The sequence below is a fragment of the Toxotes jaculatrix genome, chromosome 3 (assembly GCF_017976425.1).
Source record: "Toxotes jaculatrix isolate fToxJac2 chromosome 3, fToxJac2.pri, whole genome shotgun sequence".
NCBI classification, from domain to species: domain Eukaryota; kingdom Metazoa; phylum Chordata; class Actinopteri; family Toxotidae; genus Toxotes; species Toxotes jaculatrix.
The window spans coordinates 16,346,454-16,368,028 of record NC_054396.1 but is presented as its reverse complement, the minus strand read 5'-3'; the positions used below and the strand labels follow the sequence as shown (position 1 = coordinate 16,368,028).

The window sequence follows — 21,575 nt, the reverse complement described above, 5'->3', positions numbered from 1 at the left end:
TGTGCAGCGTTTACGTTCACCTGCCTCATGCATAAAGGATGAAGAGGCCCCCTCTCTGGTTTCATATCTCCAGGGAGGTCCCAGGACTGTCCTAAACCACTGAGTCACCCTGTGGTTTGTCCACCTCCAGCCTCTCACACATCTCGCTGCGCTAACGTGCACCTACCACCTTTATCCAGCTATGTGTGCCTCCGTCGTCAGCTTCACACCCAGTCGACCTCAACCTCGTGGCTTAATGTTCCTGTGTTCTCTCTGTCTTTGAAACAGCTGGAGAAAGGCACAATGTTGAACTAAATCACTGACTCCAATGTCTGCATACCCTCTAAAAACAGCCATTTATTCAAAGTGTTTGTCCCTTTTTTAACCTCAGCATCACTCGGATACATTCATGCCTCGAAAGCTCTCAACCTTTTACCTTATTGGCAAACAGTCTCAATTAATATTCCAAGCATATAACAAAAGGTTAGTAGACTAGTTATTTCCTGTCATGGCGGTGCAGAAGGCACATGCATCTCAGTGGTCCACTGTATGTCTGCTATTTTTCCTTGTGGTGTGTTCAAGAGACAATGGAAAAAACGTTTGATCAGTTAGCCTTTGTTAGCTTGAGTTCTCTGAGGTCTGTTTGGTGTGTCAGGGCAGTAAGACTTCACTCAAAAACCAACAGCCTCTGGCCTTTTCTGTCTTGATATGAAATTACAGGATTCTAAATAAAAGAGCACTAACGTTTTACTGTTCTTTACTCGCTTGAAATTCCAAATACTCTTGTGCACCTGGTCAAAGTTTCTCAAATTGTCATGGTCTTCACACTGTTCTGTGAAAATATGCTGAGACAAGTGTTGGAAAATGTGAGAACCAAATCAGATCAGAATGAGGTCAGGACAAGGTGAAATTCTGCTGCTCCGGTTAAGCAGTGTTGTTCAATACTTTAGAGAGATGTGGAATGACCAAAAGAGTGCTTTTGCTTTTTGAATTGATTGGGTTTTTAAATGTAAAAGAAAATCTGAAAGCGTGACACTGATCAGTAAGAAAGATTGTATAGTCACATACATATATTCGTGGGCTCAACAAGTTTGACTGGCCAATCCAAAAATATCTCTTTGTGTGTGTGTGTGTGTGTGTGTGTGTGTGTGTGTGTGTGTGTGTGTGTGTGTGTGTGTGTGTGTGTGTGTCTGTGTATCTCTGTGTATATGTGATCCCATTTGTTGAACTTATCTCTGTGACTGGTATTTGCGTAATAAGCACCTCTTTGTTTGGTTTTTGTTTTGGTGTATTGGCAACATACTAATGTATTCATTAAAATACATTCAAATTTAGTGTATTTTTTTGTACTAATAGAGCATCAGAGCAGTACAAGAGGAAAACACGTGAAGTTAAGGAATAAGGGGTTAGAATGGGAACTTAAAAAGAATTTATACTGTAGGTATTTGTCAAAGCTGGATTACCAACTCCCCAGGGGCCCCATAAAACCCCAGGTTCACTTTATCCCAACTGGTTGTACTGTTGAATTTTAACCTAAAATACAGTGTCAGCTCAGATGGATCCTTCAGTGCTAAATCTTGTGGTCCTGGTGTTGTGAAGGGGCTGTGTCAAATATTTAATATCTAATTTTGAAGACTGTTCGTAATGTGGTTTTGTGTTTTATTTAAAATAAGACAAATAAAATCGGGGGAAGGTATTATTATTCCAACATAGGAGTTATGTGGGCCTTAACTAATTATTATTTTCATTGCCTGTTTGTTAGTCTGACTATTATTTCCTTATTAATTTACAGTGAATGAATTAATTAAACAGTTCCCAAAGGCCAAGGTGACTTCTTCAGATGTCTTGTTTTGTCCAACCAAAAGTCCAAAACCCAAAGATATTCAGTTTACTATAATACAGATAGAAAAATGAGCAAATATTTTTGAAAATTTTGAAAGATTAGTATTAATATATTTTTGTAATTTATGCTATAAAACAAGTCTTTAACAAGTAATGCATTAACAAAATTGTGAATTTCCTGTCAACCAACAAATTAATCGATTAACATGTCATGCAGTGGTTGATTTCTGAGTGTCTGAGGAAACAATGAAATTATGAACCTGCAATGTATAGTGGAGGTCCAGAGGAGCCCAACAGCAAGGAGCTTTATCCAGAACTTATACTGTTAATATTATGATATACACCTGTGTGTTGTCTAACACACTATATTAATACCATACTCATGTTTTTGATTTCAAATTTTCATTTTTCAAATTCATCATATCTAGTTCCTATTATTAACAATAAGTTGTTTTCTTTGTGTGTGTGTGTGTGTGTGTGTGTCCATAGGAAACAGTTGAGTATGCCTTCCTCATCATTTTCACAATTGAGACCTTTCTGAAGATTATCGCTTATGGTTTGGTGATGCACCAGAACGCGTACGTGAGAAATGGCTGGAACATGCTGGATTTCGTCATTGTCGTCATAGGGTAAGTCCTCACATTCACGTATTTCAATGAATTTATTAAGTAAACACAGTGTCCACCCTTGTGGACATCATATTGGATGTGTCAGTTTGCAGACCAGGTCATGAGGTTTTTATTTTAGCCATGGTCTTTGGATTTGCACGTTGATCTCAGTTTGACAGTTGCAGTTTACAGTGTTTCAGAGAGAGGCAGTCAGTGTTAAAGTTAAAGTTGCTTAAGCCTCTGCTCCAAGCGGCCAAGTGCTAATAGAGACCCTCATACACCCACAGTATATGACCCAGAAAAGACAGAGAGAATAAATCAGAGCTTTACCACCACTGGAGTGAGTCACCATCTCTCCATACTTCATCTCTTCTCCAACACTCCCTCCCATCTTTCCCTCTCCTCTCCTCTCACTGACTGTCTTTCGCTCACACTCTCCCGTCCTGCTTTGCTTTGTCTCTGCAGCTCTTTCTTATTACTTCCCCCTTCCATTTTGATCTCTCAAATGGTTGTACTTCATGATTTACACCTCCCCACCTCACGTTGTCCTCATTCCTATCTCCTGCACACTCTCCTCTTGTTATCTTCATCCTTATCGCACCTTCTTTTTTCCACTCCTCTATCCTCCTTCCTCTCTCTATCTCTCCTCTAACACGCACAGTCCACTGGGTAGCTGGGTCAGATCTCTGTCTGTATGCAGCGTGCAAGGTTGATCTGCCATGCAGTCAAATGCAAAGACGGCTGCTCCTGCTGTGAAGAGTGACTGTTGCTGCTAAATCAGTGAAATGACACACTAAAATAATCCCGCCAGTATCTGATGTCAAAATATAACTCAACGTGGCTCTGAAACAGCTTTATAAATCCATGTCATAGGTCAAGGTTCAGTCCATTTCACAACAGGCTTCAAAACGTGTGTCTTGTATTTATAGATTATAACCTTTCACCTTATGTTTTAACGCAGATTAGAGAAAGGGTGTAGGGTAAGAGTCAGCTGTACTTTATGAAGGATAGAATAAGGATTCATAAACAGAGACTGGTAAACGGACTTCACTTATATAGTGCTTTTCTAGCCTTATCAACTACGCTTTACATTACAAGCCACATTCACCTATTCACACACACATTCATACAGTGTTTTTCTGTCACACACACACACACACACTCACATACCAATATTAAATCGGGAGCAAGCTGAGGTTCATTAGCTTGCACTTTGACATATGGACTGGAGGAGTAGGTCCAACTCTACTCCATAAAAAAAAAAAAAAAAATACTGGCAACAAACCAAGACTCATCTAATTGACCCAACAAAATAAGACCGGGGAATATGTATTTAACCAGGCTCCACCCCCAGCTAACTCTTTTGGCCAGACCAGGAAGGAAGACTGATTCAGCAGCAACTTATAAATAATGATTGTGACAGAACAATGTAAACCAAAACTAAAACTAAACTAACTTATTGTTTTGGTTTTATGTCCCACGTCTTTACTGTTTTGGTTTCTCACCACTTTTATAGTGTTGTTTGCAGGCGCAGTTTGTTTTCAGCAAAACGTGCAGATAAACCCACTGTTCATCCAGCACCAAGCAGCACGCAGACAAGCTTAGCAACAAGTTGTTGAACATTTCGAAGCATTTAGCAGCTAAAGAGACAAATATTTCAGAGCCACAAAGAGAGTGAATATTGAACTTGGATTCATCAAGAGGCCAGAAATATGACTGCTAATGAATGCTAATGCTGTAAGGGATGCGTAAAGGTTTTTTTTTTTGCTGTCTGCTTCTGGATATATACTGTATGGCTTTATATATTTGGATGTAATTTTTTTCCTAAAGTGTCACACAGCAGTTTGTTTCCAGTCATTTTTGTACCATTTGAAAATTTATAGTAAAATTGCTTCAGTTGCAGACTTCATGTACATTGTCATAGATCACATGTTTGAAGCAACTTTTAAGACTTTCACTCAGATTTCTAAAAAGCAGTAGCTTTGTACTAAAACATGCTAAACCACTTAAGCGGTCTTTTAAATATTGAGGAGAGACACTGAGACATGATCTTACTTCACTGATAAAGGAGTTTACATTTGTCGCTTTTGTGAAAGCGGCTCTCCTCAGGTATGTTCGGTAAAAGGGTGTTGATATGTGAAGGGTTTTCGTTTGAATATGACTGGATGAGTAATAAAACCCCAGTGGCAGGCGGTCAATCTTACAGCTGTGATTCAGTATAACATAAGTCTGAGCAGACTGTGCTTATAGGCCCTCAGAACTCCTTCCAGCCCCTATCGGCAGCTTCATTCACTGCTTTTAGTCCACAGCTTTGATGTGATGTGTCGAGATGATTTCCCCTCTTGGCTAGGTGAGGAATGTTTAACTGACTGTAATGAAGTGTCCTCTGTTGTGGTGAGAGATCTGTACCCTGCTGATGTTAATTTCTGACTGCAGTGGGAGACTGTTTTTTTTTTGGGTACATTTATCGGCTGTATGTACAAATATGCCACATATGTGCTTAAACTGGGCACTGAGCCAGAGGGTGTGAGATGCTGCAGTATCGTACTGCACGCTCAGCTTTGCCCCTGGCTTTATATTGAGAGGCTTTTGTGTAGCGTAGTACGTTATTTCTAACTGTTAATATGCTGAGGAAAAGATATATTATGTTTGTCTAGTTCTCAAAAAGACAAATCGGTTAATTTGAATAAGTGTTTGGTAACCAGTTTTTATATAATCTATTGACACAAAAAGGTGCATTATATTTAATGTGTTGTACTTTTATTAATCCAACTGTATCCTGGTGATATCAGTATGGTTTGTGGGTGGCTGTAAAGAAAACTGATGCCACTTGCTACATTATAGTTTCACAGTTAAATATTACTTTGATGGCTCAACAACAATAAAAAAAATGCATTCAGCCAAGACAGAGTTTTGAGGATTTACTTAATAATTAGTGTGAAGAGACTGAAAGTGTGAGTTACCAACTGTCCATTACTGAGTGGAATGATTTATTGTTTGGTATTAACATATACTTAGCTTGTAGGTTCAACACAATGAGCTCATTGTGTAAGAAAATGGCATAAAATGCACTGTTAAATTTTCCAGAGCCCCAAGGTGATGTCAAAAACCCAAATATATTATGTTCAATATCATTTATGACAAATAAAAACTTTTGGAAGAACAAATTGAATATTTAGAAGCTTGAGCTTTGGTATTTTCTTTCTTGAAAATGATGAATCAATTATATAAAAATAGTTGCTGATTAATTTTCTTTTGCATGAATAATTGATCAATGAACTAATCACTCTAACAACATTAGTTAAGGATGCTCTGGAAATGCAGCACACAGTTCACATGCAAACACTCACTTGTTTTACTCAGAATAATAATGAGACTTTCTTCTCTCTGTTCTCTCACAGACTCTTCAGTGTTGTCTTGGAGCTTTTGACCAAAGATGAGAAGGTAGTAGAAGGTGATGGACCTGGTGTCCATCCGTCAATGCACGGGCATGGGGGTAAACCAGGTGGATTTGATGTTAAAGCCCTTCGAGCCTTCCGTGTGCTGCGACCCCTGCGGCTGGTCTCAGGAGTACCCAGTAAGAAAGAGAACTGCTGAGCTCCACATACCAACACACACGCAACCCATGTTAACCCAGTGTAACCCTATACATCACATTTACCACATATTTTTTTTCTATATATTGTATAATGGTCTTAGTCCTTCTTCACAGTAAGGGTGGGGTGAAGGGCTACACATGAGGGGTCCAGATGGTCTATGTGCCATCCCCGAGGACTTCTTTTTCATCTGTTCAGGATCTACATCAGCGCCCTAGAGACATAAGCTCTGGATGTACAAAAACAAACAAACAAACAAAAAACAAACTCAGAGTAAACACTTTATGAACTATATGTAGTTCTAGGTGTACTGAAGTACGTACTGAAATTGGAATCATATTTGTAGATATAGCAATATTGCTTCGCAAGAAGGGACGACTGATGAAAGTAGGAAAAACATAGAGAATATAGTATCATTACATCATGTAACACACTTTTAAAATATGTTCTTGATTAGTCAAATTTTTGGTTTGCGTTAAACATACATGTAGACAGTTTGAAAGTAAACTGGAAGACATAAGATAGATACATAGAGATGCATGTATCGAGACTGGTAGCAATAGACTTCCACATTTTCTTGTTACACTTATACAAAGTACATCCAGGCTTCATATAATCTGTTTGTGTTCTTTGCATAGGTTTACAGGTGGTGTTGAACTCCATCATTAAAGCCATGGTCCCTCTCCTTCACATCGCCCTCCTGGTCTTGTTTGTCATTATCATCTACGCTATTATCGGCCTGGAGCTTTTCATTGGCAAAATGCACGCAACCTGCTATATTCCTGGCACAGGTACGCCCTCTTGATTGTCCGTTTTACATATGAAATCAAATCAACCTTTTAGTCTATACAGCGGTTATTTTATGTCAAAAACTGCCTGATCGAAAAAAAAACACTATGAACTGATTTTCAGCAAATTTATCGATATTCAACATATGTTTCAGCTTGATTCTTAAGGTGAAACCAACCAATCAGTTTGTAAATCCAACAACGTTTGCCCAGATGAACAGGTACAAAAGATTGTTTCCATAATTTGTCAAGACAGGTTGACACAATAGCTTATGTGCATTACATGAATCTGAAAATGAAGTCTCAGACCGGCTTTCAGTATATTTCTAGTTTCAACACAATGACAATGACAAAGAGGACACACTCCTACAGCAGATCATGTTCTGCTAACAACAAAGTTTACACAGCCTGTGTGTTTCTGTCTAAAAACATGGTCACATTTTGCTGTCACGTACAACACGTGCCTGTGGATGATAAAATGCATGTCTCTCCAAGTTGGGGGCCCCAGACTCAACCTGGCCAGGTCATTTTCTCCTGCTTAAACACTTGACAAAATACTCCATTATAAGTAAAAGTGCTTAATTCTTAAATGTAAATTTAAATAATAACTATAGCTGCTAGATAAATGGACAAAGAATGTGATGTATCCCTCTGAAATGTGGTGAAGTATAAAATAACACAGAATGGAACTAGTTAAGTACAGTATTTGTGCCTCAGAATTGAGTTTAGTTACTCTCCACATCTGCTCCCTCATACATACATACATGTTCTTAGAGTAGTACCAACTGAGAATATATTCCTGGAGAACAGCAGCTTTCTCCTTGCAGATAAGACGAGAGGTGGTGTCATTACACTGCATTAAAAAAAAAAAAAAAACATTGCCCCTGAAACTATTTGTCCTCCAGATCACCCTTTCTTTTAGGTTTAGAGAGAATCATTATGTTGTAAGGTGCTGCAGTAAATCAGGATGCTGCTGGTCACAGCTGGTGTGAAATAAAAAGCCATTTTTATCCACTAATTTTGCAGCCTTTTCAGAAAGTTAAATGATTAGTCTAAATTAGAAAATAGTGGGGAAAAGTCAAAATGGAAAAAGTAAAGACACGAATGTGGGTCACATACGAATTGTAAACATGGTGGGGGTCCAATTATATAATACCTCATCATTTCAAAGTAATTTTTCCTCTCTTTCTGTAGATGCGATAGCAGAGGAGGAACCAGCTCCATGTGCGATCTCAGGGCACGGGCGCCAATGCCCCATCAATGGCACCGAGTGCAGGGAAGGCTGGCAAGGTCCCAACGGTGGCATCACCAACTTTGACAACTTCCTGTTTGCCATGTTGACGGTGTTTCAGTGTATCACCATGGAGGGCTGGACCGACGTGTTGTACTGGGTGAGTTCCTCTCTCTGTCCTCCCAGTTCAGTAACCTGTGACTCTCGTGCGCCTACAGCCTTAAATGTCTGTTCAGATCAGACAGTAATGTGACTGAACGTTCTGATGATGAAGCTGCTGATAATTTCCTGAGGCAGCTCTTATCACTCTGATATGATTGATTGACTAAATGATTGAATGTATTCAACAACTCGTCTAACAACATGATGCTATCCTTGCACTGTATTTCTGTGAAAATCTGTTTTTCTTTGTCTGAAGAAAAATCTGCTGTTTATCTCGTGTTCTGTTCTTCTTTTCTGACAGTTTCTGGCTTTAACAACTTATTTCGCTCTTTTCTTTCTCTTCATTCCTCTTTCTTCCCCTCCTCTGCTTTCTCTGTGGCAATGCTTGTCCCTCCAGATGAACGATGCTATGGGCTTTGAGCTTCCATGGGTGTACTTTGTCAGTCTTGTGATCTTCGGCTCCTTTTTCGTTCTTAACCTGGTTTTGGGTGTGTTGAGCGGGTAAGCACCTTCTTCTCTTGACGGACAGAGACCTTCTGCTTGGTTGCAGGCTGGAGGTTCTCTGTTCTTGTGTCAGTATTCTGTCAGTTAACCAGGTACTTTTGGCTCCTGTAGGTCAATGACGCCATCGGATGGGAGACACCTTGGATTTATTTTGTTAGCCTGATCATACTGGGCTCCTTTTTCGTGTTAAACCTTGTGTTAGGTGTGCTAAGTGGGTAAGAAACAACTTGTGCAGTGGTTTTGGACTGCAGTGTGCAAAGAGTGTATACTGTGGGTTGTTGTGCACCCCACACTGCTTGCTATGTTTGGGAAGTAGTGTTAGCTTATAAATGAGTTTCTTCCATGCTGAAAATTCTTTGGATGTGTGAAGCACATAGATCCTGACAATCTTTATGCAGACATTTTGAGATGTTAAACCAGTAATTGGCCACTCACACGCGTCAAGATAAATGTGTTCTTTCTTAGGCGTGCTTCTCTGACCTCTGTTGGCGTCAAACTCTCACGTCCTTTCCACGGCAACTACAAAGTGAGCGTTTCCTCCCCCAACCCACCCGACCTCCTGAGAGAGAAATTAATCTTATTCCTCGCCCTTCACTCCCTCTGCGCTCCTAAGCTTTCTCAAACCCCAGTTTGCTTTCCCAGCTCTGTGGAGTGGGGGTGGGGTATTACAGTAGAATTATCTCTGGATGGTTGACCAGCCAGCAAAGCCTGATTTTAAAAAAAAGCCAACAAGGTGAACATAATCATCAACTCAGACACTCTTGCAGCGCAGTCGGCGGCTTGAGATTGGCATGGTCTGCATCAAGTTTCTAAATGCGGTCTTACAAATGCTACTTTACTACCTTCTTACCATCAAACATCTTCGTTTTTGTGTCAGTTCTTCTCGTATGTTTGAATTTTTCATCAACGCAGCTTAAATACATATTTTTCTGGGTAATGACAAAATCCATCCCATACACTACGTATACAGTATGTACCTCCGGTCTGCTGAACGCTTTACATTTTGCAGTTACCACAATAGTTGTTTTATATAATCTATGAATTTATATGCTGTGCAAATGTGGCATGACTCTTGAAACCATCTGTCTACCTAAATTGCCTTTTCTGTATGATTAAGATGCTCGCCTGAAGGATACACTACTGTACTGTCGGGATCTAAATATAGCTCTGTGTTGTCTTTCAAAGGTGTACATCTCCCTCCAGTGGCTAGGGTTCAGAAAAACACACAGGGCATTGAAAGCTTTTGATTGAAGTATGTTAATATGTAGAACACAAAATGGACAAAGAGAATATAGGGGAAATGCACTGTTGCCCATAAAGTTGGAATAAAATATATTTTACCTCCTCTCATGAAATGATTGCGACGATGTGATTTATTCTTGATAGATAAAGTGTATATCTTCTCAAAACTTAATTGATCAATCTCTTTCAGTGTGATTACTGGTGTGTATAAATAGGAATAAAATGAGGAATGTGTCTGAAAACAAAATTATTACAACCTTATGGGCAACAGTGTACATGTAAAGGATATCTTAATTCAGTGTAGTGAAAAATATCCCATTGTTAGAGGTTAGAGGAGGAAGGTTTCCGCTTTGTCGTTTGCTGTGACAGTGTGTGCTCTTCGCGTGCATGTTGTTGGGTATTTACACACTCCTGTGTATTTGCATGTGTTTGCGTGTTTTGTCTGTGTGTGCTTCTGCAAACCCAGAGAGTTCTCCAAGGAGAGAGAAAAGGCCAAAGCTCGTGGAGACTTCCAGAAGCTGCGTGAGAAGCAGCAGCTGGAGGAGGATCTAAAGGGTTACCTGGACTGGATCACTCAGGCTGAAGACATCGACCCCGACAACGAGGACGAGGCCGATGAGGAGAGCAAGCGCAACCGTAAGCATCTTCTCCCACTGCCTTTTTTCAGGTGGTTAAGAGTAATCTAAGACCCTTCAGTACTGAAAACTGACCAAAACTGTTCGATTGCTCAATCCAGAGGGTTGTGAATTCTACAACTATAACTAGGCCCAGTTTTATATAATCAGTAAATGCAGTTTGTGCTCCAGGCATCTATAATGTGTAATAGTGAGAGGTTTGCAAAAAGTGGGTTGAAGTTAAAAGATAATTTCTCTCTGGAAGAGAAATGTTTAAATATTTAAACACTGTTTAAATCAGAATAGATGTTTTTCCCTGAATTCCTGTTTCCATTTGGGTGTAATGTGCTCTATTTTTCTTATTGCCCCAGATAACTGGTCAATCATGTTGAGACATATCACACGCAGATAGAGAGGGTGTTAATTAGAAAAAAAGAGCCAATATAATTCATCTAAAGCTGCACTCAGGTCTTTTCTTCTTTTAGCCCTACAATTTAGCAAAATTTATAACAGTTGTATGGGGAAAAAATCCACCACAGAGGAGAGAATTTCAACTTTCTTTGGTCAAACATGCTGCGAGTAAAAGGTCAGTTACACAAAATTCCACTTCAAAGTTAACATAATGCAAAATTATTAACAATATTTGTGCCATAGCCTGTGATACATACAGACAGAAGCGTGTACTGACAAAGAGATATACTTTCCCGAGGAGTGTTCAGATAAAAACATATGAGAGCTGTTTGAAGCAGAGTGTACAGACTGGTTTTATCTCCACCCTCAGTGTACATGTATGTCACTGATAGAAGTGGAGCACGCTGTGAGTACCGCTGGAATTTATCTGAGAAGGAAAAAAAACATATTACTTGAGCAGGAGAAAAACTCCTAATCCAAATCCTCTTTATATAAGCAGCACACATGATGCAGAACAGAGAAACTGTGGCGGCTTCACCTTATATGTTGAGCGTAGGATCTCCATTTCTTGCACTCTGCTCATTACAGTCTCCCCTCATTTTAATGTACTCTGTTCATTTACCGTTGCCTCTCCCACCTGTCTTTTCCTTTAGTTATATCTCATGTTCTGTATGAAGTCAGATGTTTACTCTCTAATTTGCAGTCGCAACATTACAGCAACCATTTACCATAAAGTGAAAAGTTTCCAGGTAAAGGTTCTGTGTTCTAAGGAGGCAGGTCCATACTGCTTTTCTTCAACATCCATCCTGGCTTTTGGTGTCTGTCGACGATACATGAGCCCCTACTAACATGTTAGCATGCAAATGCTTTAATTTGCACTGTAACATGTAAGTACAGGGCCTTGTCACCTGCAGGCATTTCCTGTGACTAACAGCTCTCCATGTCGTTCTTCTGCCCTCCTCAGTGTCTACAGCCCCTGTGGCTCCTGCTGCGCTTGCCATTGTTGGATATTGATATTTTGAATACTGTTGTTGTCCTGTGGTGCTTGTGTGCTCTGACCCATTTTGATAGCAGCCCATTCTCGCCCCCCATGTCCCTCTGCTGTGCCGTTGTGTCTGAATGCATGGGCTTGCATGCATTACACATGAAGGGGTGACTCTGGCTGACCTTACTGAGAAGAAGAAAGGAAGGTTTGGGTGGTTCAGCCAGTCGTCCGACACTCATGGTAAATCCTGTGGTTTCCCTCCAGTGTTTTCTACCTATTGTGTGTGTGTGTGTTTTCCTACATATATGTGTGAATGAAGTATGTGTGTTTGATGCTCAAATTGATCTCATACAGAAACATTTTCACTCGAAATAATTAGAACAAACACTCAATAGTGTTTTTTTTTTTTTTAGAAAGATAAGAATGTTATTGGCTGTGTTTGATGATAACTACTTTAATTCCTTCTTTCTTTCCATCATGAGCTAGCAAAAAAAAAAATATTTGTGAATAGATGGTACAGAATACTAGGGAATCAATTTTAAACGTGAGCAGTAGCTGCACAGAAAGTCCTGCTGAAGCATCCTGAATGACTGCTGAGTGAGTCTGAGAGTGTGTGTGTGTGTTTCTGTGTAATACCTCATCACTGTGTGCTTTACTACTATTGTGTTTAACCCTCGTGTTTGAGCATCACAGCCTTTCAGATTTTGTTTACTCCTTTTTTTTCCTCCTGTTTTATCCTTTTTTCTAAGGTCTACTGGTTCTAAATGAGAAAGCCTATCTTGTCTCCACTAAGTGAGGCTGATGTGGAACAGTAATACAGCTGCGTTTGATAGCAGGCACGCCCTGTTTCCTTCCCATGTCCCATTTCAAAAGCTGGGGCTCAGTATGAATATAGGAAACAGGGCTAAACCCAGATCACTACTCCAGCAGTCAGCACTATTTTCAGAGCTGAGAGCTGTCCGACCACTCAGGAATCAAAGCCAACACGTCTACATAAGCTAAGCAGCAGCAACACACACCACGCTCCCTCATACCAGTTAAAGCACTGAGACGTTTCACACAGTTAATCATCATCTGTCTGCACAGACAGTCTTTTCCAAAGCGCTGGCAGTACTTTGACTGTAGCATTTCAGAGACAGCTTTAAGAGCTCTGTCCTCCTCACCCTGCTCCTTTCTTCCCTCCACATCTCGTTGTCTGCATCAGTCAGCCCTCGTACAGCAGCTGTCCACTCGCCTGTCCCGCGTCAGCTCCCTTTCAGCTCTCGGTAAATGATACTGATGATGACAGTGGTGCACAGCCACGGTGTTTATCGCCTTCCTTTCTGTGAGGTAGCTTTGTAGTTGCGTTGTGGCTTTGGAGATTTAAAAGGTTTCACGTTTTTTTTAAATCACTATCAAACAGTTGTGATGCACTTGGTTATAGATTTTGGAATGTAAACTGTTTTTTTTTACAGTACAGTCTTTTCTGAAACTTTTTTTCCACTTTTTGAAGAAGTTCCTTTCAGAATTTCCTGATGTGATTCAGGCAGCCTCAGTTTTATTTCTTTTCACACTTCTTCCCTCTGGGATGCACTGCACCGTACCTATCTGAAGAATCTAGTGCCACTGCAAAGTGCATATGATTATTATTATTATTTTTTATACTTGTCTGCTTTATTTGCTGCTGCAGCGAGCGTTCCAGCCAGCGAAACAGAATCTGTGAACACCGAGAATCAAAACGGGGAGGATGAAAAGACACCATGCTGCGGACCTCTGTGGTGAGAACATGCAGCACTTTGCACAACAAACCTTTTTCAAAACCAGGACCACTGATATTACATGAAATTACAGTACATCAGATTGCTGTCCTTTCTGATGTGACCATTGCTGCAGAGTTTTAAAATATCTCTCATATCACAGACTCTCAGCACAAACAGTCATCATCAAGTTTCAGTGCTTCTTTCTGTACCTTTTGATTGGTGGTGAAAGAAAAGTGTCCAGATGATTAAAGCAAACATCTTGCTTATAGTACATCTTCCGATTGTTGTCCTGACTTTTGCAGCATGGTACTTTTTGTTGTGCTCAATGAACAATCCTGCATTTATAAACTTTGAAAAATTCTTCTTTCTTACAGTCAAAAAATTTCAAAGTCAAAGTTCAGGTTAGTATTTTTGTAGGTCTGTGTCTCTGCATGATGCATGTGGCTGTTACCATAAGTTTGTGGCTGCATTAGATTATACAGATTTTTATTTCTAAGTGCTTGGCTTTCATTTTACTGTATTTTTAATGAGACTTTACAGGGGATGATAAATCAACAGAATTTATAAAGTCAGCATGTACCCTACGGTATTTTTAGAGAATAGCCTTACACAGTATTTTTCACCTCATTTACTGTACAGTATGACTTGCAAAAAATATATTGATGCAGTTCCCTTGTGGTCCTTCTCCCTTAGTCCACTGCGTTCTTATTATTAAAGGAAATGAACCTTAGTGAATTCCTTAAGATGCCACTGAGGCTATGTATTTATTCTATTCTTTGGACATTATAAGTTACCTGATCGGAACCTGTGTTCTTCTGAATCCCTTTACAAGCAAAGGGAGTCATAGTGGTGATATTCTTCATATTAATGTGGCCTTCTCCCCCTGCAGCCGGCGCTGGCGCCGCTGGAACAGGTTCTGCCGCAGGAAGTGCCGGTTGGCTGTCAAGTCGGTGCCTTTCTATTGGCTGGTCATCATCCTGGTGTTCCTCAACACCCTTACCATATCATCAGAGCATTACAACCAGCCCCTGTGGCTGACGCAAGTGCAGGGTATGAGCAACACTGCAGTGCTAATGAAAGTCTTATTCCACAGTGACAATACTGGGATCCATTTTCAGTCAAATTAAATTAAAGCAAAATATAATATTTTTCAGTATGGATATACATACATTGAGAAAGGCACAGCTGAAACCTCTATGCATCTTTATTCATCTATGCTGAGAAAAGAATAATCTGAATTTGACTTGGTTGTGCAAACTATTTAGCGTGCTATATCTCAGTGTTTTAAAAGAGCTGATCTTTAAAATAATTTATATCTGCAAAACAAATCGCAACACTCTTTAAATCCCTGAACTGTGTATTTTTAATCTTCAGTCTTTTTCTCTGGCTTTCAGATGTGGCCAACAAGGTGCTGTTAGCCCTGTTCACGTGTGAAATGTTGGTGAAGATGTACAGTCTGGGGCTACAGGCCTATTTTGTTTCTCTGTTCAACCGCTTTGACTGCTTTGTGGTGTGCGGAGGAATCACTGAAACCATTCTGGTCGAGTTGGAAATCATGTCTCCCCTCGGTATCTCTGTGTTCCGCTGTGTTCGTCTGCTGAGGATCTTCAAGGTCACACGGTAAGACCGTTATCATGCTGTGCGTGCGTGCGTGTGTCCTGCAGTGTAAGTGTGGTGTTCAGTTTATCACCTGTCCATCATATTCTCTCTGACTCAACCTTTCTTTGTAGTCACTGGCAATCTCTGAGTAACCTGGTGGCGTCTCTGCTCAACTCCATGAAGTCCATCGCTTCCCTGCTGCTGCTGCTCTTCCTCTTCATTATCATCTTCTCCCTGCTGGGCATGCAAGTGTTTGGCGGAAAGTTCAACTTTGACGAAACCCAGACCAAGAGGAGTACCTTTGACAACTTTCCCCAAGCTCTTCTCACTGTGTTTCAGGTATTTACATTCTGAACTATAGTTCTCAGTCGCAGGGAAAGACAGTACAGAAATTCCAAACTGGGTTTAAAGAAATTAGAAACAGTGTCACCATTGCACAGTTTGGCCAGCAGAGAGCACTGACAAGTTGATTTTTGAACACTGTGAAATATTCCACATATTATATACCTTGGTCATAGTTAACTAATTCATCTAATCTGTATCAAGATTGTTGTCTGTGCTATGTATTTATGTAAAAAAATACTGTTGGTCATTATAATGTCATCTGATGTCTTTGGATGTCTTTTTTTAAATTTTTTTTTTTTTTTTTGAGAAGCTCAGTTACTCCATTTCACTTGGATGTTTGTACCGCACTGTGTCAAAAAGTGTGATGTTTGACATAATACTGTTGATGCATCTCCCACAAAATAAATATTATAATCGATTTTAGATCCTGACTGGAGAAGACTGGAACGCTGTTATGTATGATGGGATCATGGCGTATGGAGGCCCTTCCTCCTCGGGGATGATTGTGTGCTTTTACTTCATCATCCTCTTCATCTGTGGAAACTGTATCCTCTCTCATATATACACACACACGCACACACATACATACCTGTAGCTTCTCCAGTCTAACTGTTCATGATGTACTGTGCAAAGATGTGGTATTAATGTGTTTCTGGTGTATTGTTACTGGTATAAATTACATTGCCAATCTTGTTTCAGTCATTTCTAACTATTATTGTAGTTATACTCTTTGGTTTTAATAAGACAGTCATCCTTGACTGAACACTTTGCTCAGATATCCTGCTGAATGTCTTCTTGGCTATCGCTGTGGACAACTTAGCAGATGCAGAGTCTCTCAACACAGATGAAGGAGACAAGAAAGAGTGACTACTTGATTTCCTGCTAACTCTTTGTGTGACAAATCTTATTTTAAATGTTAGTTGTAAACGCTCAGATGTCTGTCATTCATAAAAATATCTCTGTTTATTACAGTGACAAAAAGGATGATGACAAAGATGACAAGGTATCCTTCATTTCTTTCAGACACTGCATCATGAGGTGACTTGTCTTTACAGTTTGAGAGATTATGCACACTGACATAAATTTCACACTTTCTGCTTGACTGTAAGGAGGAAGAGGAGGATAATGATGATACAGCAGCAGAGGAGGAGGATCCAGAAGTACCATCAGGACCTCGGCCTGCCATCTCTGAGCTGGTAAAGAAGGAGAAGATCACTCCTATCCCAGAGGGAAGTGCCTTCTTCATCTTCAGCAACACAAACCCGTGAGACACGCTTGCATCGCACACGTCACACGAACACAAATAGGTGGCATCTCATATCACAATAAGGTCTCTCACTGTGCTGTATTTCCTTTGTCTTCCAGGGTTCGCGTGTTTTGCCACAGACTCATAAATCATCACATATTCACCAACCTCATCCTGGTGTTCATCATGCTCAGCTCTGTCTCACTCGCTGCTGAGGATCCGATCCGAAACTTCTCAGCTCGCAATATTGTAAGTTTTCACAGAACTTTCCACAGAAATTTATCAAGGCTTCTAACAGAATGTGTAGCAAAGAAAGTGGGTTTCTGGTAATAATGCCAGTTAAGCAATTTGAGGTGCAGTGCTGTCATAAATCTTTGGTTCTTTAAATAGCCATACTGTTGGTTTTGCATGTTTTAGCTGATTTATTTTACCCTGCATGCTTTACATTACTGCTGACTTTATACAGTGAATTCTTACCATCATGTCTGTGTTTTGGTAACAGATGATTTGATATGCCAGACAAAGGCTTTTGCCAACACTGTTGTCTGAAAAGAACTGAAAGTTATATAGTACATAAGTAAAGCAACACACAAAGAAGCAATGTACTTACAAGAATTTTTATAGGACGTCACTGGAAAATTAATATCAGGTTATGGGGTATGAAAAAGACATTCATCTTTTGTGTTTGTGAGTCCGAGAGGCTAGAGCTGCACCATTTGTCCACTGCTGCGGTTCTCCTTTAGACCACAGAGAGGACAAAGGAGAAAAAGTGAACAACAAACAGAACAAGTGATAGAGAGAGAAAATGCAGGCAGTTTCTTTTCCGCGTATAACATCTTCGCCATCTGTCCTGTCCTCGATAAAACATTCCACAAAGATGACTTGCTTACTTGTTAATTTTCCAGAACATACATTCAGTATAAATGTCAGGACAACGACTGTTCCTGTCAAGACACTGGCACAAATAGCTGAAAATAAAGTCTGTCTATATTTAAAGGTGACATCTGGTCACCCCATTCCTGCAGGTCTGTTCCTACACTCGTGATTTAAGTGTTAGGTAGTCAACAGCAACCTTTTAAATCCAAGAAACAACAAGAAACAAAATTGACACTATCCCTTTGACAGTATTGTTTGTCTCCTGGAATTGTTTTTCTGGCAACATAGCTTATGAATTGCAATGCTTTTAGTAGCTGGCTCACATGTCTGAGATGTCAGTGTGTCCTTAAATGCACCTTAAAGGAGAGTTTTTACAAATGGCGCCTGCATTAACTCAGTGAGGATCCAGTGCTTTAAACAATATTAAGACGATGAATTAATCACAGTAATGGATACCTACTTTATCTCCAGCTAGCGTCAGATGTCTGCACATTGATTTTTGTACTGTATTGAGATATAGTGCTGTTCCCTTTGGTTAGCAATAATGTTATTTCTATTTAATGAGCTAAAACAAGCAAAAACACCAGTATGGTGCTCTAAATAAACCCTGAGGCGGGGATGTTTGTGTTTCATTTTCTGTGCATTGTGATGATTTTAAATGCATTTTGATCACTGTGGTGACATTCGTATAGCATACTGCATAAGAAATGACAAAGATGTAGTGAATTAACTTTTTGCAAGTAATTAAAATTTACTGTGTGGTGTTTACTCTAACAAACTCTTTTCAGAAAATACTACAAATGTTTTCTCTTTTTTCCCCATTCATCTTGTTTTCATGTGATGTATGAAGCTGCACAATGAACTGTCTTTGTTAAACATCTACGTTGCTTTTTGCAGATACTTGGTTACTTTGACTATGCTTTCACGGCTATCTTTACTGTTGAGATCGTTTTGAAGGTAAATGCCCTGTGTCCCCTGTCCGTGCTGTGACTAACCACACCCCAATAACACTCCAAACGTCTCGTTGCCTTCCAGGTCCTAGGCTATGCAGATTATGTCTTCACTAGTATGTTTACATTTGAGATCATATTGAAGGTAACCCCTTAAATGACAACGAGAGCCTTGCTGCATTCTCTCCTTGTGTGTCACCTGCCACTCAGTACAACCTGGCTTGTTTGTTTCCTTTCTCTTATTTACTTTTTTCTTCACGGCACCTCTTTTAAAAAGCCAAAAAAACAAACAAACAAAAAAAAAAACACTTACATTGGACACACTAACACAAACACGAGATTTGTTCAAATAACACTAATCAAATCAAATAACTCCTGTTGGGGGAAGGAAACATGACATCAACATTACATTATACTCACATGGGTGTCACGTCATTCGGGCAGTCATCGCTGAAATGATTTTCATGATGCGGATACGATGCAACCCTTGGTGCGATGCAACAAAATTTAATGGGCTGTTCAGACATTAAGGCACTGGCTGAAGTTGAGTTTGAGGTCATCTTCAGGGGGGTGTTCAAAGACGTAAAGTCAACTCCAGTCAAAGCTAACGCCATGCCTCTCGTACTGACTGCTCTTCAGATTACCCATAAAAGAGGGGGCAAAACCAACCATGTTCCTGCCGAGCATGGTTCAGTCTGCTTTCCCTGACTGAGTGCATAGAAATGTGCAGTTGCGTCTGCAGCCGTTTGGGCAAAAAGAAAAAAATCCACCGTTTGACTCTAAATTCACAGCTGCTCTTAGTTAGCACTCTCCTCTCTCTGTCTCTCTGCAGGACTCCACATTTACATGCACTTGGAAAATTAATCCTTTACTTTTATTATTTGAAGAAGAGTTATTTTGGCTGGTTTTCTTCTCTGCCTGCTGAACTCTGAAGTTTTAATTGGGAGCTGCTTCCCCTTATTCTGAACTATTAAAGAACATAATGGAATGTGCTTTAAGATGACGGTCCACATGAATGTGACAGTAAGGCCATTTCTACTTTCCAATCACTATAACTAGATCTCTTGCAGGTAGTAAATATCCCTGACATCATGGCAACAAAATGCATGTTTTATTGCCTCATCCCATAGTAGATTGTGAAATGAATGACTTACTACTACATTCATGTAGTTAAGGGCCGTGGGGGTGGCGATGGTAGATTTAGCCTCCTGTTTCGCTGCTCTGAGCTCGCCACCCCGAATCAGAGTGATCTACAAGAGTGTGGAGACGTGTGCGCGTGTGTGCATTTGAACGCAAGGTAGTGAGTGTTGAGAGTATGTATCTCCAATTTAACATGTTTGTACTGTATGTGTGTCTGTGTCCTCTGAAGTGTGGAGCGTATCTCTGTAACTGTGTGTGTCCAGTGTGCATTGGATGAAATATGTGTGTTTTTCTTTCTCATTCGCTTCTCTAACTTACTCTGTCCTCTCCTCAGATGACGACATACGGAGCTTTTCTCCATAAAGGAGCATTCTGTAGGAATTACTTCAACCTCCTTGATCTGCTGGTGGTGGGAGTTTCCCTTGTCTCCTTTGGCATTCAGTGAGTACAAGATTCAAGAGTCTTTATTGTCATTATGCAAATGTAACAAAATTTTGCAGAGATTCCCGGCTTTAAAGCACACATATAAATAACACAAATACTTAAACAAAGAACACATATGAAAAAACGCAGACACATTTAGCAGAGGGACGGCACACTATTACCCCATTTCGATCAAATAGTTCCAGGAATTATGGAGCCACAGGAACAAAACTCAGAAACTACAACTATCTAATCTAATCCTGCTTATTTTTCCTATGCTTCTAAAAAAACCTTAAAGAAAAGGCAAATTTGTGAGATGAACACATTCAGAGGTGGAAAAGGAGACTGAAAACTCCATGGTAGACAAGTTGCTGAGTATTTTATTTGTTTATACTTGAGTACGTAGTAGTTCACTCACTTTGTTCTTCTGAACGCTGCTCCTTTTCTTGCTTTCATTCACTTGTACTTTTACAAATTTGTTATTTTTGGCTACATACATAAACACTAAACACTCATCTGTTTTCATTGTTCAGGTCCTCAGCCATCTCAGTGGTGAAGATTCTTAGGGTCCTTCGTGTTCTTCGGCCCCTGAGAGCCATCAACAGAGCCAAAGGCCTGAAGGTGCGGCCTCTTTACAAAGTCACCCTGCAGCTTGTCCATGCTAAACTTTTCTGGAAACTAACTTTAGGAAAGCAACACTCCATGAACCCTTTTTGTTTTTTTTTGTTTTTTTTCCCTCTGTCTTACAGCACGTGGTGCAGTGTGTGTTTGTGGCCATCAGAACCATCGGTAACATCATGATCGTCACCACTCTGCTTCAGTTCATGTTTGCCTGTATTGGGGTGCAGCTGTTTAAGGTCAGCAGCCCTGAGGATGAGATAAATCAATATTATTTATGATGCAAGAGGTATTGAGTTAATAGTTTTAAGATATTCAACATCAGAGAGAAAATTTTTGGTTTTCCTCCACAGGGAAAATTCTATCGCTGCACCGATGAAGCCAAGTCCAGCCCAGAAGAGTGCAAGTGAGTTTAACTTGTCTTGTTCCTGTACAGTGAATTACTTGCAATCCTGTACAATCCTGGTTTGGATCTTAACCTCTGATCATTTGCCATTTTCTCACAGAGGCACCTATATTTTATATAAGGATGGAGATGTGAACCAGCCAACCATCCACAAACGACAGTGGTTCAACAGTGACTTCAATTTTGACAACGTCCTCATGGCTATGATGGCTCTGTTCACTGTGTCCACTTTTGAAGGCTGGCCTGCGTAAGATTTAAACTTTTGACCTCC

General features: G+C 40.1%; 1 protein-coding gene across 1 annotated transcript in view; it reads left to right on the top strand.

Annotated features, from left to right (window-relative positions):
- Positions 1–21,575, top strand: part of cacna1da (calcium channel, voltage-dependent, L type, alpha 1D subunit, a) — a 54,494-nt gene that overhangs the window by 15,203 nt on the left and 17,716 nt on the right. The window contains exons 3-26 of the mRNA XM_041034852.1: positions 2,311–2,450; positions 5,831–6,006; positions 6,664–6,816; positions 8,008–8,204; positions 8,604–8,707; positions 10,419–10,588; positions 12,128–12,202; positions 13,632–13,719; positions 14,076–14,102; positions 14,591–14,751; positions 15,096–15,321; positions 15,432–15,639; positions 16,070–16,190; positions 16,421–16,508; positions 16,618–16,648; positions 16,755–16,909; positions 17,011–17,140; positions 18,665–18,724; positions 18,803–18,862; positions 20,192–20,298; positions 20,814–20,901; positions 21,030–21,137; positions 21,252–21,304; positions 21,405–21,551. Coding sequence (XP_040890786.1) covers positions 2,311–2,450; positions 5,831–6,006; positions 6,664–6,816; positions 8,008–8,204; positions 8,604–8,707; positions 10,419–10,588; positions 12,128–12,202; positions 13,632–13,719; positions 14,076–14,102; positions 14,591–14,751; positions 15,096–15,321; positions 15,432–15,639; positions 16,070–16,190; positions 16,421–16,508; positions 16,618–16,648; positions 16,755–16,909; positions 17,011–17,140; positions 18,665–18,724; positions 18,803–18,862; positions 20,192–20,298; positions 20,814–20,901; positions 21,030–21,137; positions 21,252–21,304; positions 21,405–21,551 — 2,873 coding nt within the window. The remainder of the gene's footprint in view (positions 1–2,310; positions 2,451–5,830; positions 6,007–6,663; positions 6,817–8,007; positions 8,205–8,603; positions 8,708–10,418; positions 10,589–12,127; positions 12,203–13,631; positions 13,720–14,075; positions 14,103–14,590; positions 14,752–15,095; positions 15,322–15,431; positions 15,640–16,069; positions 16,191–16,420; positions 16,509–16,617; positions 16,649–16,754; positions 16,910–17,010; positions 17,141–18,664; positions 18,725–18,802; positions 18,863–20,191; positions 20,299–20,813; positions 20,902–21,029; positions 21,138–21,251; positions 21,305–21,404; positions 21,552–21,575) is intronic.